Consider the following 20007-nt stretch of genomic DNA (forward strand, 5'->3'; position numbering starts at 1 on the left):
CCAATGCACGAAGTGTTCCAGGAGTGTGTCCTCTGCAGAGCAGAGCACTTCCCTCATCTAATTGTCACGGACACCACATGCGACACATTTCATTGCCTCAGTTGTTTAGAGGTGAGCGAGACTGGGATCTAGGTATTTTTACTCCAAATCCCTCACTCTTCTGTAATACTGAGAACAGATCTGATAGTGCTGAAATAGTGGCTAAGCACAGAATCTCACAGCCTGGGGGGATCCCACTGCAGCTTCAGGGTCTCCCAGAGGGTGTACTTAAAATAGACAACTTATAAGGAAGTATAAGTGTCAGTCCTAACATTTCTCATTTTGGAACTAGGAACACATGAATACCAACCTATAGGAGACATGTAAAAAATGCATGGTTTTATTCTTTTTAAAGATTTTAGTTATTTATTTTTAGAAAGAGTAGAAAGGAAGGAGAGAGGGAGAGAAACATTGATGTGTGAGAGATACATGGAGGGATTGCTTCCCTCACATGCCCCCAACCGGGGACCTGGCCTGCAACCCAGGCAGGTGCCCAGACTGGGGGAATCGAACCGGTGACCCTCACGTGCATAGTTTTTATTGTGAGACTTAATGAATATTTCCATGCTTAAGACGTTCCCTTTAAACTCTGGAGTGAATTGTGTTCACTCCCAGACACAGTTGACTAGCTTATTCCAGGGATATAGAAGCAGCCTCGCAGCAGAAAGTGACACCACTCTCACTAAAGCCACTGGACCACTGTGGCAGTTCACTCCTGCAGTGAAGTCACCATCAGGAGAGAAAGTCGTATTTACTTATGGCCTACTACGTGCAATGTTCTTAACATTTATTATCTAATTTGATCCTCAGAGTGACTCTGTAATGGGAAGCACGGGCTCGGATATTTGCACACCGTGTTCATAGCAGCATTATTCCAAATAGTCAAAAGGTGGAAGCAGCCCAAGTGTCCATCAAAGGATGAACAGAATGTGGTGTATCCATATAATGGAATATTATTCAGCCTTCAAAAGGGAGGAAAGTCTGGCACATGCTACCACGTGGATGAACCTTGAGGACTTTATACTAAATGAAATGTCAGTCACAAACAGACAAATATGACATGATTCCACCTACATGAGGCACCTAGAGCGGTCAAATTTACAGAGGTGGAAGGTGGAGTGAGTGTGGTTGCAGGGGCTGGGGAGGTGGGAGGGGGACGTTAGTATTTAACAGGTAAGGAGATGAAAAAGTTCTGGAGTTGGATTATTGTGGTGACAACATTGCTAACGTACTTAATGCCTCCGAACTGTACACTTAGAAAGGATCAAAATGGTAAATTTTATATGTATTTTATCACAATAAAATTAAAAAAAAAACAACAAACGATTCCATAGGGTGCGGGTTACTCTTCTTATTTTATGGATAAGAACACTGAGGCTGAGAGATCAGGCAGCCAGAATGAATGAAGGTCCGCCAGACTCTAGACCCCCAGGTTTCCTTTCCATGATGCTGCCCCTTCTAGGGCTCATAGTGCTGGCCTGACCCAGGGTCTCCTGGCTCCAAGATTCCTCCATCAGAGTGAATTTGGACCTCACTAGCTTGGACACAGAGTGGTAGGTGTGGCTTGTGCTCGAATGCCAGGGCTAAAACGGAGACTTGTGCCAACATTGAAAATTATGAAATGAGGAGCTCCAGGCTTCTCTCTAATCCAGAATGAGTATCTTTACTGTTGAACACCCAATTTAAATTCATTGTGTTTAATACAAAGCCACAGTACAGAGCCGGCTGTCTCCTGACTTGCAGTTACCATGGAGACTGGAGATGATCCTCAAAGGGAGTTATGTGGCAGAGAGAACGTGGCTGCCAGCTTCCGAGAAGCCCAGGGGCCCGGGAAACTATTCTAAAATAGAGCCACACAGAGGGGCCCTTTGTCACCCTCCTCCTTAGCAAAGCCACTTCGAATCCTAAAGTGGGAAAGTTTACAGGCAAGCAGGCCACGACCACCTTTATGAAAAATCCAAGCTGCCCACAGAGGGGAGGGATTGGTCAACAATCCAGAAATAAACCACATGTAACCCTGCTGTCTCTTCTCCCCTTCGAGAGTCCTCATTTTGGTCCCAAAGCTAAATGACAACAGTGCTACTGAGGGAGGCTGCCCCAAGTCCTCCCTGCATACTGACCTGGAGGAATGGGGGGCTGGATTGAAAAGGGGGGCAGGCAGACCTGTCCCTACACTTATTAACTTGGCAAGTTATTTCACTTGGGATTCAGCCTCCCTGCCTCCCTGGAAAAGAAGAATAATAAGACCTGCCTGAGGGGGGCTTTAAAGATCAAAATAAGTGTATAGTGCAAAAATAAGTACTCTGACAAGTGGGCCTGAGGTCCAGCTGGTAGCTCAGTCAACCCCATAGTAGGAGCAGAGAACGGAAGTTCAGGTGCAGGTCCCTTAGAGAGCTGTGCACAACCAGGTGCCATTTGGGGGTCTGGGATCCTAGAGCCTCTAAGGAGCTCAACAAGCAGGAAAAATATCTTCTTTGGAGGGCCACTAAGCCTAGGGCTTAGAGATCCAAAACCAGAGCGCTCTACCAAACAAGGGGAAATAAGCCTGGCAAAGTGTGAGTGAGGGCACCAAACCAGAAAAGAGAAGCCATAGCCCAGGCCTGGCGCTAACGAAGGATACTAAGAATGAAACCTGAACGAAGGGAGAGGAGAGGGTGGCAATGGCTCAGTGGTTAGAGCTTCAGTCCAGGAAAGTGTTATCCTAATCCAGTCATCTCTGAACCCCCTGGTCTACCCCTGTTCACCATTGACTCTAAATGGAGGCGAAGAGGGAGCTGAACGAACACTTCCCCATAATGTCATCACAATTTACTGCACACTAAGATATGGATCATGTGAGGACAATATATCTGCATCAACATGTAGCCCTCTGTCATGGAGGACAACATGCTTGTGGACCTCATCTGAATCCCAACACCTAACACACTTCCTTTCGTATCAAGTGCTTGGTTAATACACTCAGTTTATGGTTCTTTTGGTTTACAGCCTGCACTAAAAAAATTTGCTCGCAAGGGCACAGAATAGCCAAAACAACTTTGAAAAAGAAGAACAAAGTTGCAGAATCTATAATACCTGCTTTCGAGTCTTACTGTAAAGATATGATAATCAAGATGGTGTAGTATTGGTGTAAAGACAGACAAATAGATCAAAAGAACAGAAAAGAGAATCTAGAAATAGACCCATATGTATTATAAAGTCAGCTGATTTTTTTATAAGGAATAATCTTTTAAACAAATGGTGCTGGAACAATTGAATAGCCATCTGCAAAAAAACCTGAACCTTACCATATACCACATATAAAAACTAGCTTAGCCCTGGCTGGTGTGGCTCAGTGGACTGAGTGCTGGCCTGTGAACCAAAAGGTCACCGGTTTGATTCCCAATCAGGGCACATGCCTGGGTTACAGGCCAGATCCCCAGTTGGGGGCGCGCGAGAGATAGCCACACGTTAATGTTTCTCTCCCTCTCTTTCTCCCTCCCTTCCCCTCTCTCTCTTAAAAAAAAAAAAAAAAAAAAATATATATATATATATATATATGTGTGTATATATATGTGTATATATATATATATTAGCTTAAAATGGATCATAGACCTAAATGTAAGAGCTAAGATGATCAAACTTCTAAAAGAAAACACAAAATTCTTAGTGACCTTGGATTTCACAAAAATTTCTTGATTACAGTACAAAAATGAAGTATAAAAAAATCAATAAATTGAACTTGAAAATCAAACACTGTTGCTCTTCAAAAGACACTGTTAAGAAAAAAAAAGAGGGAAATCACAGACTGGGAGAACTATTTGCGAAACATACCCAACAAATCACTCATACCTAGAATAAACAACTCTGACACCCAATAAAAACAAGACTAATGACTCATTTAAACATTAGCAAGGAACAAGTTTTAAAAATGTGAATACTTCACCAAAGATATATAGAGGGCACATACAAAGACATTCGACCTTAGCCATTAGGGAAATGTAGATTAAAACCATGAGACAACACTATACACACCTGTTAGCATGGATAAAATTTTAAAAACTGAATGTAGGAAGTGATGGCTGAGATGTGAAGTGTGGAAGGAATTTGAAATGTTACAATCGCTTTGGAAATCAGTATGACAATGTCCTAAAAAGCTGAATACACACATACCATGTGCCCTAGGCATTCCACTTATAGATAATTATGCAGGGAGATGTAACCATAAATACACACCAACACTTGCACACAGATATTCATAGCAGTTTGGTCTGTTTTAACCAAAAATTAATAATGCTGAGTGAAAGAAATCAGACCAAATGAGGAATACATACTGTATTATTCCATTTACATAAAAATGTGAGAAAATGCAAACTGATCTAGTGATAGCAGAGCAATGGTTACCTGGGGTGAAGAAGAATTACAAAGGACACAAAGAAAGTTTTGGGCATGATGGACATGCTTATTATATTAATGGTGATGGCTTCCCAGTGTATACTATACATTTTAAAAATGAGCAGCTCATTGTATGTCAGTTATAACTCAATCAAGTTGTTGGGGGGGAAAAAGCAGCAGAGATTTAAGAAAAAAAGGTGGCTTTCTAGGTTACTTAATCATGAACTTAATTCTATATATACTCTTCCCAAGAATAGAGTTCCCATATATCAAGTTTAATTTTATTTTAAAATATTTTAATTAAGAATACCGTAGAGAGTTTAAATCTAAACAGGAAAGTTATTAATGGATTAGGGGTTAGATTCATTAATGTAATGGTTGGTCCTTCCAGCTCTAAAGTTCTGTGTATTAGTGAGTGTGAGTGTGCATATGTGTGAGTACGAGTATGTACAAGTGTATAAATGTGTGGATGTGTGTGTGTAATATGAGAGATAAATACTGGTTAATGAGAACATTCTCACTAGAGCTGGCCCACCCAGAGTTTTATATTCTTATGGTCACTAATTAAGGATCCTATAGCTCCTAATTTTTAATTAACTAGAAACAAAAAGGATCGCAAGGAGAAAAAGATGTGGTTGGCTGCAGCGACAATTGAGGGAACAAGGAGGCAGGAACCACCAGTAGAGGAAAATGCGGTGTCTACCCACATTTCTACCTGTTACTGAACCATTCTAAGACCCTTACATTCAACACTGGAATATGGCAAACCTCAGTGAGGTCTGGGAGAAGAGTTATTTCCAGCTGAGACTTTTGAAGCTTTCAATAATTCCATATTCAAATATTTCTTGAAATGTTAAAAATATATGCAAGCTTTAAGAAAAAAAAATGGAAAAAGTATCATTCATATACTATATGCGTCATTGAAGTGTACACACCATACATAATGTGTTTTCCTTCTTCTTTTTTCTTTTTTTAAACCCCAAAGGATGAGAGTATAAAAGCAGAACTTCTTGTATGAAGTATGAAAGGTTTCCCAGGTGCCTGGGCTCCATCACAGAGGGTGTGTTGATCTCTTCTTGAACCAAAGGTTTTTAAAATGCAATAATCTCTCTGTAGATAAATTCTTTGCAAATACTCTTTATCATGAGAATGGAGGGCCTGCTTGGACACCATAGGAGATTTTTTTCCAATACTAGCTGTGAAAATTTATAAGAAACAATAGATCCTCTCTTGAATTTGTTCTAAGGAGGGTCAACCTGGCCTACATTTTGGCCTGCCAACTGATGTAAATGTGGAATGAAAGTTGCCAGGAAGTTCTCGTTGAGCAAGTTAACTGATCTGAAGCAGGACATCTTTAAATAGCTCCGAATGCCTGCAGAGTTCAGGACTGGCTAGTTCTGCTTTTAAGAGAAAGAGAGAAAATTAACTAGAATTCATCACCATTACTATTAGGTTCCATTTGAAATCTAAAACACACATAGTCAAATCTAAGAGTCGAAATGGAATCCAGTTTTTTTAGTTTCTGTTGGATGTTTAATGCATCTACTCATGAGGAAACTGTACAAATGGATTTTGTAGGGGTCGGTCCTGCAAATAAATGATCTATTTATTTATTTAGCAAACACTCATATTGTGCTTCGTAAGCGCCCAAGACTATTTTTTGTTCTTTAAAAATAGTCATTCATATTCACAAAATACTACTGTAATCTCCATTTTTCAGAGAAGAAAACTGAGGGACAGAGAGATGAACTCACTCAAGTCACACAGCTAGTAAACGTGGAGCTGAAATTCAAACTCCTGCAGTCTCCTAAAGTCTGTGTTCATCACTACATGCTATGATGACGTTCATCTATCTCTTTAATGTCTACTATATGTTTGGAGCTATGTGAATTCTGTGGTGAGTCATGAGTTAAATATAAATTGTGGTCTTTGCCCCTCAAAGAGACTCCAATCTAGCTGGACATAGACTTTATACAGGAAACCATGGGACAGCCCCAGGATGCCAAGTTATTTCAGTTGGTGAGAAGAAAGGAGGGGTCTGGATTTGAATGAGCTGGAGGAAGAATGTGGCAGGGGTGGGGCAGGCCTTGAAGGAAGGGTTTGTGGATGGGTGGGGAGCAATGGCAGCAGGGGTGTGGATGCTCATGAGGGAGGGACTGAGAAAACCATCTTCCTGATGGATGGGCACATGCTGGGGAGCAGCTCGGAATGAGGATTAGATGGGAACACAAGGTCTGATGGGGGGCTTCCCCGGGTGAAGATCCAGACATCCACACTTGATGTCTTAGTCAATAGGGACCCACTGCAGGTTCTCAAGCAGGGACATGACGTGAGGCACAGAACGCTGTGAAGGAAAGGATGGCCAAGGTGGTTTTGATGAAAAAAAAAAAAAGGTAAATGTGGGATTTTAGAAAGGTTTAAGTAGTTTAAGCAAGAGATGACCCAGGGCAAAATGTCTACAGGATGGTCATGTTTTAGTATGGGACCACCATAAGGTAGGTAGACTCCCAGTGACCCAGGCTCTGTATAGTCCTCTCAAATTCAGAGTGGGAGGAACCCTGTGAATAGATGGAATACCACACCCACGATTAGGCTATGTTATATGGCACAGCTGACTTAAAGAAAGGGACATTGCCCTGGCTGGTGTGGCTCAGTGGACTGAGCGCTGGCCTGTGAACCAAAGGGTTGCCAGTTCAATTGCCAGTCAGGGCACATGCCTGGGTTGCAGATCACCAGGTCCCTGTTGAGGGTGTGCAAGAGGCAACCACACATTGGTGTTTCTCTCCCTCTCTTTCTCCCTCCCTTCCCCTCTCTCTAAAAGTAAATAAATAAAATCTCTAAGAAAAGAAAAGAAAACAAAAGAAAACAAAAGAAAGGGACATTATTTCAGTGGGCCTGAGCTAATCAGGTGAACTTTGAAAAGGATGGGTTCTACCTGTAAAGAGATTCTAAGTCAGAGAGATCAGAAGCGTCAGAGGGATTCACAGTGAAGAGTGTGTTGCTGGCTGTGAAGATGGTGGGGCCACGAGGCAATCAATGCTGACAGCCTCTGGGAGCTGAGATGGGCCCTTAGCTGATAGCCAGCAAGGAATTGGGGACTTGAGTCCTTGACTGCAAGAAACCGAATTCTGCTACAACCACGTGAACTTAGCAGAGGACCCTGAACTCCAGATGAGAATACAGCCCAACTGACACCTTGGTGGCATCTTTGTGATACCCTGAGCAGAGAACCAGTCCTTCCGTGACCGGATGTCAGACCTACAGAACTGTGAGCTCACAAATGGATATTGTTTTAAGTTGCTACATCTGTAGTAATTTGTTATAAAACAGGAGAAAATTAATACATCCCCTGTGAGGGTATGAGGTGCCACCAGAGAGGTAGGAGAAGGGATGTCCTCCCAGGTGGCTGGGGAGGGGAAGTCGCCTCATGAAGCTCTCACGGAGTTCTAGTGTGATGGTGGATGATTCAGAGAAGACAGACACTGACCCACACAGCCAGGCCAGAAGGGTGGCAGGTCAGCGGGAAGAATGGGCACTGTGTGGCAGCAGCTGGCCCAGGGACACAGGCAGGATGGGCGCTAGATGGACAGCAGAATAATTTCGCTGCAAAGTCAAAGTGGGTGGATCAAGTAACCTAAAAGACTGGAGGACAGAGAGCCTAGGCCAGGCCTGCAGTGAGGGCCGGTAGTTGCAGCCTAGGGACAACATTTACCGCAGGCATGCTCTGTGCCAGGCCCCGTGTGCAGTGCTTTTCACGCATCACCTCGTTCATCTTCTTGATGACTGTTTGTCGGTAAAAACTGTCAGCTCGAAGGCACTGACATCAGTGTTACTCCTCCAGGGCCGCGTGGTGCTTTATAAAGGAGCAGAGCTCACTGCACTGTCTGCCTGAGGCATGTCAGTTCTGCAATGCCTTCCTCTGGTCCAGGCAAGTGTAAAGCCATGTGTCAAGGATACTACTTGTGTGAAGCCCATCAAGAAGTCACAGACTGTCTGAAAGGGGTGACTGTCCAGCTCTGAGGTTTCAGGCGTGGTGAAAAGGGCCTCAGACTGAGAAACTTGCATTCTGGCCCAACTACCTGTGAAATTTGGGGCAACTCATTCACCCTTCTATCAATGGGAAGGTAGGACTAGATTTCTAAGGTCCCTTCCAGTTTTTCACAGACATACATGAACGTGGGAACATCAATTAATGAGCAAGATCCTATGAGTCTGGATCCCAATAAGCAGGAAGTGTTATTGCAGAGCTTTTTAAAAGACTAAAAAGGTATTTTGGTCAGAATTAAACAGTAATGGACAGAATAATGTAGTCAAGCAAAAAAAGAAAGGGAGTGAGAAGCATTGAAAGATTTTATTCCAAGAGAGCAAATTTCAAAAGCAAAGAGCAGTCTGTCCAATGGATAAGTGGAAGCCTTGGCAAGGATGTTGGCAGGTAGGGCACCAAAGGAAATCATTTATGTCCTAGCCTGTCATATCTCAGGACTCAGGATGGGGCAGAGGAGGAGGTGTGTTAGGGACCCTTGGGGAGCTGGGATGTAGCAGGCCCGCCTAGTTTGATTATGCCACAGGACATTCCCTGGGCAGATCACGTGCTGGCTAGGCACCCTCTTGGTTAGAATTTGGCTTCCATTGTAGGTTGACTACAAGAATAGATGTCCTGCTGCTACTGATTAGTTAGTGGGAGGCTGTCTCTGTGACCAGATGGCTCTGGCACAGACAAGAGGGAGTCTCTGGGCCCTTAAAGAAGAGGGAGAGACCCAGCCAGACTTCTGTTTGATGACACCTCTACCGCGGCCAACTCCTCTCTCACTGATGGTTTCTATGGGGTATAAACAGGAGGGCAGAACACAGGGCCAGGGAAACTTAGCAAGTATAGGGTGGGGTTTTGGAGCCTGATGATGGGACCCTGGAATATAAATAGGAGAGAAGCAGATGAATAAGACTGGCAAGGGCAAGGCAGGCCCAAGTTTTCAAAAAGGATTTCAGATGTCAGCCCTGGTATGTAAGGGGAGGGTCAGTCGGATGACAGAAGTAACAGGCAGGACGATGTGCCATTCAAAATAGCTGAGAAAGTTCCTTAATAATGTGCCTGCCAGTGTTAGAATCACCAAAGATGCTTTAAAAAAATACTGATGGGGGCCCTAGCCAAGTAGCTCAGTTGGTTAGAGCATTGTCCCAATATACCAACGTTGTGGGTTTGATCCCCAGTCAGGGCACGTACAAGAACCAACCAATGAATGCATAAGTAAGTAGAAGAACAAATTGATATTTTTCTCTCTGCCAATCTCTCTAAAATCAATAAATTAAAAAGATTTTAAGAAATACTGATGGGGGAGAGGTAGACTTAGAGACATTGATTTCATTGGCTGGAGGTGGGGCCTGGACACTCATAGCATTTAAATTAATACCCCTCAAGTATAATTTGCTACCAAGAGTTGAAAACCATTGGCCTAGATAGTGGTTATTAATATACTTCTGGAGGAGCAGGAGGCAGAAAAGGCATCTAGGAAGCTTGTTTCCATTGTCCACTCCTGCCCCCTCTATCAACATCTGAGTGAAGGGGTTGTACCTATAGTTTAAAAAGCCCGATTCTGATATTCCCACCTGGCCATGAAGAGCCATTGCTGGGGTGCATTCACATCCTTTATTATGTAATATTAGATACACATTAAAGAAATAAATATAACTTGCAATGTAAGCAGAAGAATAATAAAAGACCCCGTGACCCTTCCTAGACCTTTATTAAGCCGGTTGGTGTTACTGGTTCTCTCTCCTCCCCTCATTCCCTTGCCTTTTCACAGGAGATAATCTCTGTCTTCAATGGAGTCTGCAGTATTAACAAGCAGGTGGTCCTGGCACCTCTGGAAACCCGGGTACTGGACCTTGGGGAGGGAGGGGTCTAAAGGTGTGGAGGATGTGGGGTGTGGGGAGGAGGATCAAGTGACCAGCTGTGAGCATGAGCTGCAGAGCCAGGGGAGCCAGGCAGAGCCTGCCACGGCTTCTGACAGGCAAAGGCAGGTCAAGCGTTTGTTAAAGGAGTGCTAGAGAAACCCCTTCAGACCCAGCACAATAGAGAGCCAGATGCTCTTGGAAAGGCCAGGCTTTCAACAGTCTTGTTTTCCCAGCCCTGGCTGCTGCTGCCAAACTGACAAGCCCACAAGAGCTTAGGGGGTGCAGAGTTTAAGGCTCCATGGATCTGTCCGGGGAGAACAAAAAGATGCAACTTGATCTCTCTTTTTCTCTAGGCTAGTCACTTGGGTGAGCTTTTCCTTGGGATTATTATTCCATTATAAACCCAGATGCATAAAGTGATTCAACTGTTACGTTTCTTAGAAGGTACTAAGTAGGTCAGCGGCAATTTATCAGGGTACGGACTCTGTGCAAGAGCCACAGGCCGTGTGAATAATTAAATCCACATGTCCCCGGGAGCCGGTTGCAACAGCAGAGCATTTTCTTTTCCCAGGTGATTGTCAGAAACCAGAGGAAAGAGGCACCCAAAATATCTAGCGGTAGGAGCACCAATGTGGAGGGGAAATCCTGGAAGGGAGCGGGTTCCGGGGCAGGAAGCCAGTTCTTAGGAGGTTGGGAGGCCACAGGCAGGACTCTGGGTGGTGTCTGCTCAGGGGGTCCCGGGAGGACTGGGTCATGGCTGTGTTAAGAAACAGTGCTCAATATGAGCTGGGGTACAAGGACAAGGTGCAATCTTGCTCAGGGGATGGATATAGCCAAAGGGTCTGTTTAGGTGATACCAGCAGCCAGGTTGGCTTGGAGGTCTATGGGCCATTAAATTCCCCACAACTAGGGCCTGGCATGGACGGTGGGGGTAGGTGCCTAAAGTAGTCTAAGTCTGCAGGAACTGGGAGAACAGGGGCCTTTAATCACACAGGGGCTTTTCTGTGTTTCCCAGAGGCAGCTGCTTCCATGGATGAGAGGCCTGGAAAAGATCAAGAGTTACCCACCACTTTGCACTGAGATGCATGTGCAGAGGCCTTCATTGGCTATAAACAGCTAAAGGCTCTCAGGGGAAAAGTTGTCACTCCTGGCTAATGAGGCCCTGGCAGATGACAGTGTAGAAAACAAGACAAAGAAGGCCACCCTCCCTTCCGAGAGACTAGTAGACAAGAGTAGTGATGGTGTGGCATTCGGCCCTGGACCAAAGGTCTCCCAAGTGGGGAAAGTAACCAGAAAATTACATTTTAAAAAAAAATTGATTTTAGAGAGAGGAAGGGAGAGAGAAACATTGATTTATTGTTTCACTTATTTATGCATTCATTGGTTGCTTCTTGTATGGTCCCAACTGGAGATCAAACCCACAGCTTGGCTCAGGTGCGTGGGATGGTGAATTGGATGTGCTTACTCACTTCAGAAAGGGCCCAAATGCAAGAGGACCCTGCAAGTGTTTGAGGACGGGGCTCCCCATTTCATCAGTGAAGCACTACCTTCAGGGCCCAGCGGGTATTCTCAGAGAATGCAGGGGATGTCTGCCTACCGCCTCTCTCCCCCGGGCTCAGCTAGAATGGGCAGGTGTGGCCCCAGACGCCAGGGTATTAGGCTTAGGAGCATCCTGGCCTCAGCACAGCCTTCCAGGGCTTGGTCCATTGCTCCTGAATTGGGAAGGGGGCATATCCTCTGGGATACGTTAAGGGCCATATGCCTGAGGTGGGCTGGCCCCTGCCTGTCCCGGCACCCGTGAAGAGTTGAGAGCAATGACAGAGGTTCTGGAGCACAGTAGAAAGGTGAAAGAACCTACTTGTGGCTCTTTAAAAAATACATAAAAATAAAGTCAGTTCCCAGCCTGAGTGCACTGATAAGTGACGTGATCAGCACAGTAGGCCTAAATACACTCTTTTCTGGAATCATAGAACTCTATGACATCAAGTCTGGAATTTCCAATTTTAGTTGCCACAGTGGCCCTCCCTGAGAGCACCCTCCTCCTTTTAGCAAAACAGTGGGAGCTCCTGGCTCACGTGGGTCTAGTCTGGAGCAGCCCCAGAAACAGAAGAAGCCAAAGTGGAAGGCACCTTCGGCAAAGGGGAGCGTTACCTTGGTCCCGTGGTAAAAGTCGTCCACACACGTGGCGTTCATGAAGGTCTGGTGGAAGTGGGTGCTGGTGTCGATGCCTCCAGGGATCACCAGTTTCCCAGTGGCATCGATCACCTTGGCCCCTCCTGGGATCATGAGCTCCCGGCCCACCTGCTGGATGATGCCATTCTCAATGTAGACATCAGCCTCCTGGGTGCAGTCATCATTCACCACCTTGCCCCCCTTGATGAGAATCCGCACACTGGCTGAATTGGCAAGCATGTTCCTATGGAAGAGGAGAGGGGGATACTGGTCAAGGTCAAAGTCTTTCTGTACTGTCACCAAGGCCCCACCCCTTCCCTTCAGAGCCCAAACTCTAAGGGCAGAGTTATTTGGGTAGGGATGAGGAGGAAGTTTCTCCATGGCCTGAGGACACTGGTCCTAGAGCCAGCTGGGGTCATTGACCTGACAGCAGGACTTACTGGGAATCATGACACAGTGGCGGTCAAGGTGAAGTTGGGGCCCAAAGAAATACCAATGTTTACCTTCCTGAAATGCCATGTGGGTCCCAAAGCCTTTTCATATCCACCATCGCATTTTATTCCAGAGAAAACCTGGGGTTTGGCATTTTACATGTGAGAAGGTTGAAATTGCTAAACAAGGAACTTAGGGCTACTAAGTAGCTGAGTCAAACCCAGATGTCTTGTATGACCGATGTCCCACTACACCACATGGTCCTGAAGATATCAAAGGCTCCTGAGGCTGGTCTCAGAGAGCCAAATTCTCCAAGCCTCGCAGCTGTTTAAGTCACATCGTTCTTCACATGGATTCTGCTTCACTTCACCCTCCAGTATTTGCCTCAAAAAGTCCACTGCCTCAACTGGTTGCACATTAGTAAGCTCACCTAAGGAGCTTTAGAAAAGGAGCTATGCTCAAGCCCCACCCCCAGAGATTCAGATTTATCTGGTCCAGATTGGGTCCCTAGAATCCATTTTTAAAAGCTAGAGAACTTCCTCAAAGTCACACAACTCGTTTGTAACGGAGTAGGGACTGAAAGCTAGACAGTTGTCTTCAGAGCTATTATGTACTGAATGTTTGTGCCCTCCCAAATTTCCATTGTGGCTGTATTTGGAGCTGGGGCCTCTAAGGAAGTTTTTAAGGTTAAATGAGGTCATAAGGGTGGGGCCCTGACCAGAGAGGATTAGAGGCTCTTAAGAAGAGACACCAGGACACTTCGCTCTCTCCCTTCTACCCCGTACACCATGCGTATGTACCGAAGGCCCTGTGAGGACACCTAGAGAAGACAAGATGGCCATCTACCAGCCAGGAAAAAGGTCCTCATCAGGAACAGACCATACTGGGCACCCTGATTCAGACTTCCAGCCTTCAGAACTGTGAGGAATTTCTGTTGTTTAAGTCCCCTTGCTGTTGACATTCATTATGCTTCTCACCTCCCCCAGTAATCTCATTAGCACTTCATTCCTACAGCTTTCTCTGCTAGTCTTTGCTACACTCAACAAAGAAACGATGTTATTGACATCTTTTTCCACAGCGTCTCTGCTATCTGTGTGTGCCCCAGTGTGTGAATATAACAGTGAGGTGGTCGGGGAAATACCTTGGACCTCTTAGGAGAGTCCCCCCAAAAGGAAAGAACTTGAGCACAAACTGTTAAAATACATGCTCTTAAGCACTGTGCAAGCCACTGGCTATTACTGTCTTTCCCTCTGCTCTGGTTGGGACAGAATATTCAGAGAATATTCTAGTCAGTGGTCATGGTCTAGAGAGCATCAGTGTCAGTTTTACTAATTTATGATGTTTCAACTCATCCATTTTATTCTAAAACGTGAATTAGCCAGTGAGCCAGTATCAGGCCCACTGGCTAACTTCATGCTATGGAGTGAATGTTTATGCTCCCCTATGCTGAAGCTCTAATCCCAATGTGATGATATTTGGAGGTCGATCTTTGGGAGGTATTTAGGTCACGAGAATGGAGCCCTCATAACTGGGATTAGTGCCCTTATAAGAAGAGACATGTGATTGGTCTCCCTCTCTCCATCACGTGAGGACATAGAGAAAAGATGACTGTCTGCAAACAAGCAAGAAAGTGCTCACCAGGTACTAAACTGGCTGGCATCTTGATCTTGGGCTGCCCAGCCTTCAGAACTGTGAGGAATGAGTTTCTGTTGTTTAAGCCACATAAGTCTATGGTACTATTATAGCAGCTCAAGCTAAGATACCACATTAGACAGAAATGAAGATTATAATCAAATCATCATGAAATAACAACTGGGCCCTAAAATAAATGTCACCTCCTTTAAAGATTTCTGGCTATATCACACATTCCTATTGGCTTAATCAAAAACTTTGATCATCCAGCTATTTTGTCTATACAAATGAAAGAATTCAAACCACATGTCTGTCCTCCCAGGCAGAAATAAAAAATACGCCAGAGAGTTAAATGCTATTAGGAAAGAAAACAAGTCAGAGACATGGACTTCTAGAGCCGCAGAGCCTCCAGTCTACCTTTCAGTCTGTTGGACTTAACCAACAGTGACCTTGAATCGAAGGGGACCAGCTGGGACTAATGGGGTGGTATTATGCTGCAAACATAGGTATCTTAACATTTTTTCACTTTATTCAGGGAAGCAATGATGTCTTCCATAGCAAGATGGTAGATACATTTGAAATGCCAAGTTTCATCCAACTGTACACATCTTGTATCCCCCAATTTCCTGATTCTGTGGCACGGGGTCCTTAGGTTCCTGAACCAGTGGTAAGTTAGGTGATGTGCAAGCTGGGGAACCAGGGACTTCTGGGTGTGGGCTGGGGGGGATAACACTATAACCTGGGAGGGCAGTCTTGCATGAGAAAGTCTCTTCATGTTTAAAATAGTAACAGTTATTGCTATCCAATACCTTTTGCTGGATCCCAGAACATTCCTCGCACTGCCCACCCTCCCGCTGTTCTGACTGCCGTTGAGCAGTCCATTGCAGAACGGCAGAGAGTCAGGTGGCGGCAGCTGCTGCTTCTCGGTCATGAAATGCACACACCCCTCTCCTAGAAGGCATACAGTGTTAGTGAGCCCTGCCAAGGAAATGACAGCCCCAACACTGTGTTTTGGAACTGCCTGCTTCTGTCATCACCTTCCGCGGTCCCCTTGTGCCTGCAGGGAGGTGCGAGACAAGGAGAGCCTGCGCAGTCTGTCCTGCCAGCAGCTCAGCGGGAGGGCCGCTGGGGGAACTGGGGGCTGGGCACAGACACAGGAGGCCAGAACTGGGCAAAGATGACACTCTCACATAAAGACCTTAAAATTAATCTGATGGGGATCGGTTTAAGACATATATCTCCTCTTTTTAACAGGCATTGGTTTAAGACTCACATTTCCTCTCTTGGCAGAAAAACGTGTGATCTTACAGACAAATGGCAACTGTGGTATCAAGGAACATGAGTGACAAGGGCTACACAAGTGCCCTGTGACATCGAGGACCTGTGGCATTTAAGCCAATCCTAGTGGCAGACTGGGGTAGTAATGGAGGAATAGTGAGGCCAGTCCTGAGGTCTCTAGGGACACACTGAATGGCGTGGCTTGTCTTTTGCTCCAAGCAGATAACATTTGCTAAAGGAGCAACGGGCAACATATGGCAGTAGTTTGGCAAAGGAAATGGGAACATGCGGCTACTTTTCTTCTTCTGAGCAGCACCTAGGAGAGAACGATGGGCGAGCCGTCTCTAACAGGGCTGGCGGGGGCTTACACCTGCAGTGTTCCGGGTGATTCTGGCCAGGGAGCCTCTTTGAGTTGAAAACTGAGAACTAATGATAGGTTCAACAGAACACAAAAGACAAAATGGGAAGTTTGAGGTGAGTGGGGAAATAGTCAAGTGTTTAAGTTAATAAATGTCATTTAAAACATAATAAATTGCTTTCTTAATAGTGAAGCTCTAGAAAATTTTAATTAATATTAAGGCACAGTATAATTTTATAATTAATTCTTAACTAGCTTCATCATCTCTTGAGTAGATTTAACGATATTCATGATATACATGTAAGGTATAAAGAATAATGACACAAACACCTATAAACTCACCAGCGTCATTACTGGTGAAGCCCCCAGACCTCATTCATCCCGTTCCACATGCTCCTCCTCGGAGGTAACTACTTCCTTAGTCAATTTGTATGGACGAATGACTAACAACGGTTTGGTGAAAAGTTAAGAAAAAGAAGACGAGATCATGACTGTCACTGTCCCATGACCACCAGTCATGACTCTTTACCTGCCCTCTGACTGATTTCTTCACCACCTAGTCCTCCACTTTCCAAAGCAAGCAGGCGTCTGAGAACCTAATCTCATCACACTCATAGTGCCAGAGTGCAGGCACTTCAACATTATCCAAGTGCCTACTGGACCGTTCATTCCACTGGGAGGTTCCACAGGCCTTACACCCGACCTGCCCCAAACCAAAGGCACCATCCCCAATGCCCCACCCTGGAATCTGGGACTCTGCTGGACTCCTCGCCAACTCAGGCTGGTGTCAGCATCCAACAGGGCTGGTGGAAGTGGTGGGCCTGATTTTGGTCACCTGGGAGTTTTGTGCAAAACATTTTGATGTATTCTGTAAAGAGAAGCCAGCCAGTCACGGGGACAGAAACTGAGGAAGGTCCATCTCTCATCTGGGGCTCTGGCACCTCCACGGACTGGTGGGGACCTGAGATCAGGGACCTGGACAGGAAGAAGGGCCGGTCAGGCTGACAGGACAGTACATGGAGGGCAGAGACCTGTGGCCGATGTTACACCTACCCTGAGACAGTCACCCTGGGCTGGGCAGGATGAAGTCCATGGGTGTCAGGTGAGGGCTGGCCCAAAGTGCTTGTAATCAGGGATCACATGTTCAAGGCCATAAAACATCTGAGTCTGGAATACTGCCACGGCCTCTATCACTGCACAACAGCGAAGGTAGAATGAAACCAGAAAGGTCAGGAGAGGGCAAGTCCATGGGTGAGAGCACAGCCCCGAGGCTGCCCATGCGGGGTGGTTAGAGGGAGGCAGACAAGCACGGGCCTGTCTGCGCAAGGGATGGGCGTCAACACGGTGGACAAGGGCTTGTTCTGAGAAAGCATGAAGACAAGCTTAGGACAAAGGAACTGCCACAGTGAAGCCCAGAGGTGGTCTGGCTTCTGGGCAGGTGTATGTAAGTGCGGTGGGGGTGAGTCCTCAACAGGCTAAGGTCGAGTAAGAGGTTTTAATCCCACGACTTCATCAGACCTGGCCTGGCCCAGTGTGGCCGGGCTGAACGAGCAAACACCAGCTGTGTGCAGGGGGCAAAAGCGAAATTCCAGAGGATTAGGCAGGAGAGGGTGGTAAGAGTGGAGCTGCAGACCACTTGTCCAACCAGATTAGTGATGCGAGAGAGGGGGCAGTTGTCGGAAGACAAAGCCAGAGTGTGTGCAAGTATGTGGACAGGCCTCTCTGTATGTCAACACAGCCCACCCACGCAGGCTTTGGCACTTGGGCAGCAACCTAGCTCCCTTGGGGTGCCCACTCACTCACTGTGGTCAGGAGCTGTTTCACTTGAGGCTCAGGGAGGCCAGGCACCACCCAAGAGCAGGAGGCGCGAGTTCAGTCCTTCCGTGAGCCCAGCTGCTGCAGGGCCCTGGCAGCGGGGCAGAGGGAGGTGTACACACGTCAGAGACCAGAATTCTTGATTTCTGACTGAAGTTGAGCCAGAGGACGCCAGGCCTTTGGTGACCAGGAGAGTCACCATCAGCCGTCCCTCCCCTTGGCTGACCCTCTGGCAGATTCCTCAGCCTGCTGTGCTCTCCATGGTCCCCCCAGCTGTCTGCAGGCCCCAGAAGGAATTCCATCACTTCCCTTGTAAGGGAGGCAGCTGTGGCTCAAGGGCCTCCAGTGGCCCAGAGGGGGCTTCCTAGAATGCCAGCTACAGGGCGGAGAGGCCAGCACCGCCTGCCACAGGGGCAGAGGGCACAGGGCTCTTCTCAGCCAGAGACCTACATTCTCAGGGGCAGGGTGGGGAAAGTCACAGCAGGGGAAAAGAATGAGTTTTCCTAACTAGGAAAGTATCATGAATCTGGGCTACCCGATAAAGTCTAAATTTGGGGAAGAAGTTGAGCGGGAAAATAAAACTTCTACTTTTTTTCTTTTAAACTGAATGTGAGTATGAACTACAGCCATACACAGCATCGCGTGAACGACTGGGGGAAAGACACAAAATAGTAAATATGGTATGATTCCATTCACGTAACATTCAAAATCAGGCAAAAGTGGATCGTAGTGTTTAGAGTTATAGTGTATAGTGTTAAAGGTAAAGAGTGATAGAACCACGAAGAAAATCAAGGAAAATGATTATCAAAAAAGTCAGGTTATGGTTTTCTCTGGGGGCAAGGGGCTGAGTTTGGAGAGGGGTACCTGCAGGGGGGGCTTCTTGAAAATTGCATATTCTCTTTGTAGTCTTTTACTGAGGGGTAGAGGGGAGTTACAGAGAAGTGTGCTTTAAATTACTCTTTAAACACTATGTATATTTTCTGCACTTTTCTGTATCTCATAAAACATTTAAAAATAAAAATAAAAAAAACAGAACTGCATACTAGAAATAAACTAAAAAAATTTTTTTCATTAGTTTACTAAAACACTAGTAAAAAATGATATGGACAGACTTCTGGCCAAGATGGAGGCATAGATAGACACGCTGCATCTCCCTCCACAACTAAGAAGGAATACAACTACCTCAAAACTAGAGACAGCCAGAAGTTCCAGAAAATCAAGCATCATGCACGTCCAACAAACAAAGATATAAAGAAGAAATACTCATCCAGACAGGTAGGAGGGGTGGAGCTGGGGAAGAGAGGATGTGGTGTGGTGGTGGCAGCAGCCGCAGCAGCAGAGGCAGGCCGGCGGAAAGCATAGTTATGTTTTTAAAAGTTGGGAGGGACACATGGGGAGTGTTCCCAGCCCCAGACCACGCCGCATAGCTCACAGTCCCAGCGCCGGAGAAAATAAGGGCCTCATTGCTTCTGACTGTACAAACAAGTGGAGTTGGGCCGGAGGAAGAAACTGCCAGTCTCTCAGCAGACTCTGCTTGTTTGGAGGGCCCCCATAATCCTAGAGCGTCCGCAGACCCACCGATTCTAGGAATGATGGCCAGGGCAATAGCTAGAGAGGCACCAGTCCCATCCCATATGGAAGTGGGAGAAGTGCCTGGAAAAGGGGTGAGTGCTGAGCAAGTGGCATTGTTCCCTCTCAGACTCCTCCCTCCCCCACATACAGTGCCAGAACGTGGTGAAACAGGTTACCCTCTACTAACGAATACCTAAGGCTCTGCCCCTTACAACATAACAGGAGTGACAGCTCTAGCTAAGACACAGAGGCAAACAAACACAGGAACCTATCAAGATGAGGAGACAGAGAAGTATGGCCCAAGAGAGGGAACGAATCAAGGTTCCAGTGGGAGAACTAAGTGATGAGGATATAGCCAACTTAACAGACATATAGAGTTCAAAACACTGGTGATATAGATGCTCACAGGCTTGACAGATATCCTTGAGTACAGCAAATGCATAAGG

The 20007-nt window shown here is 46.0% G+C and overlaps 1 protein-coding gene across 1 annotated transcript in view; it reads right to left on the reverse strand.

The window, feature by feature from the left end:
- The window catches only part of DPYSL5 (dihydropyrimidinase like 5), an 81862-nt gene that overhangs the window by 33296 nt on the left and 28559 nt on the right, over positions 1 to 20007 (reverse strand). Inside the window, exon 2 of the mRNA XM_090281052.1 lies at positions 12454 to 12718. Within this exon, the coding sequence (XP_090137178.1) occupies positions 12454 to 12714 (261 nt within the window). The 5' untranslated portion in view covers positions 12715 to 12718. The remainder of the gene's footprint in view (positions 1 to 12453; positions 12719 to 20007) is intronic.

This window comes from Furipterus horrens, unplaced genomic scaffold (assembly GCF_987537825.1).
Source record: "Furipterus horrens unplaced genomic scaffold, mFurHor1.1.pri manual_scaffold_6, whole genome shotgun sequence".
NCBI classification, from domain to species: Eukaryota; Metazoa; Chordata; class Mammalia; order Chiroptera; family Furipteridae; genus Furipterus; species Furipterus horrens.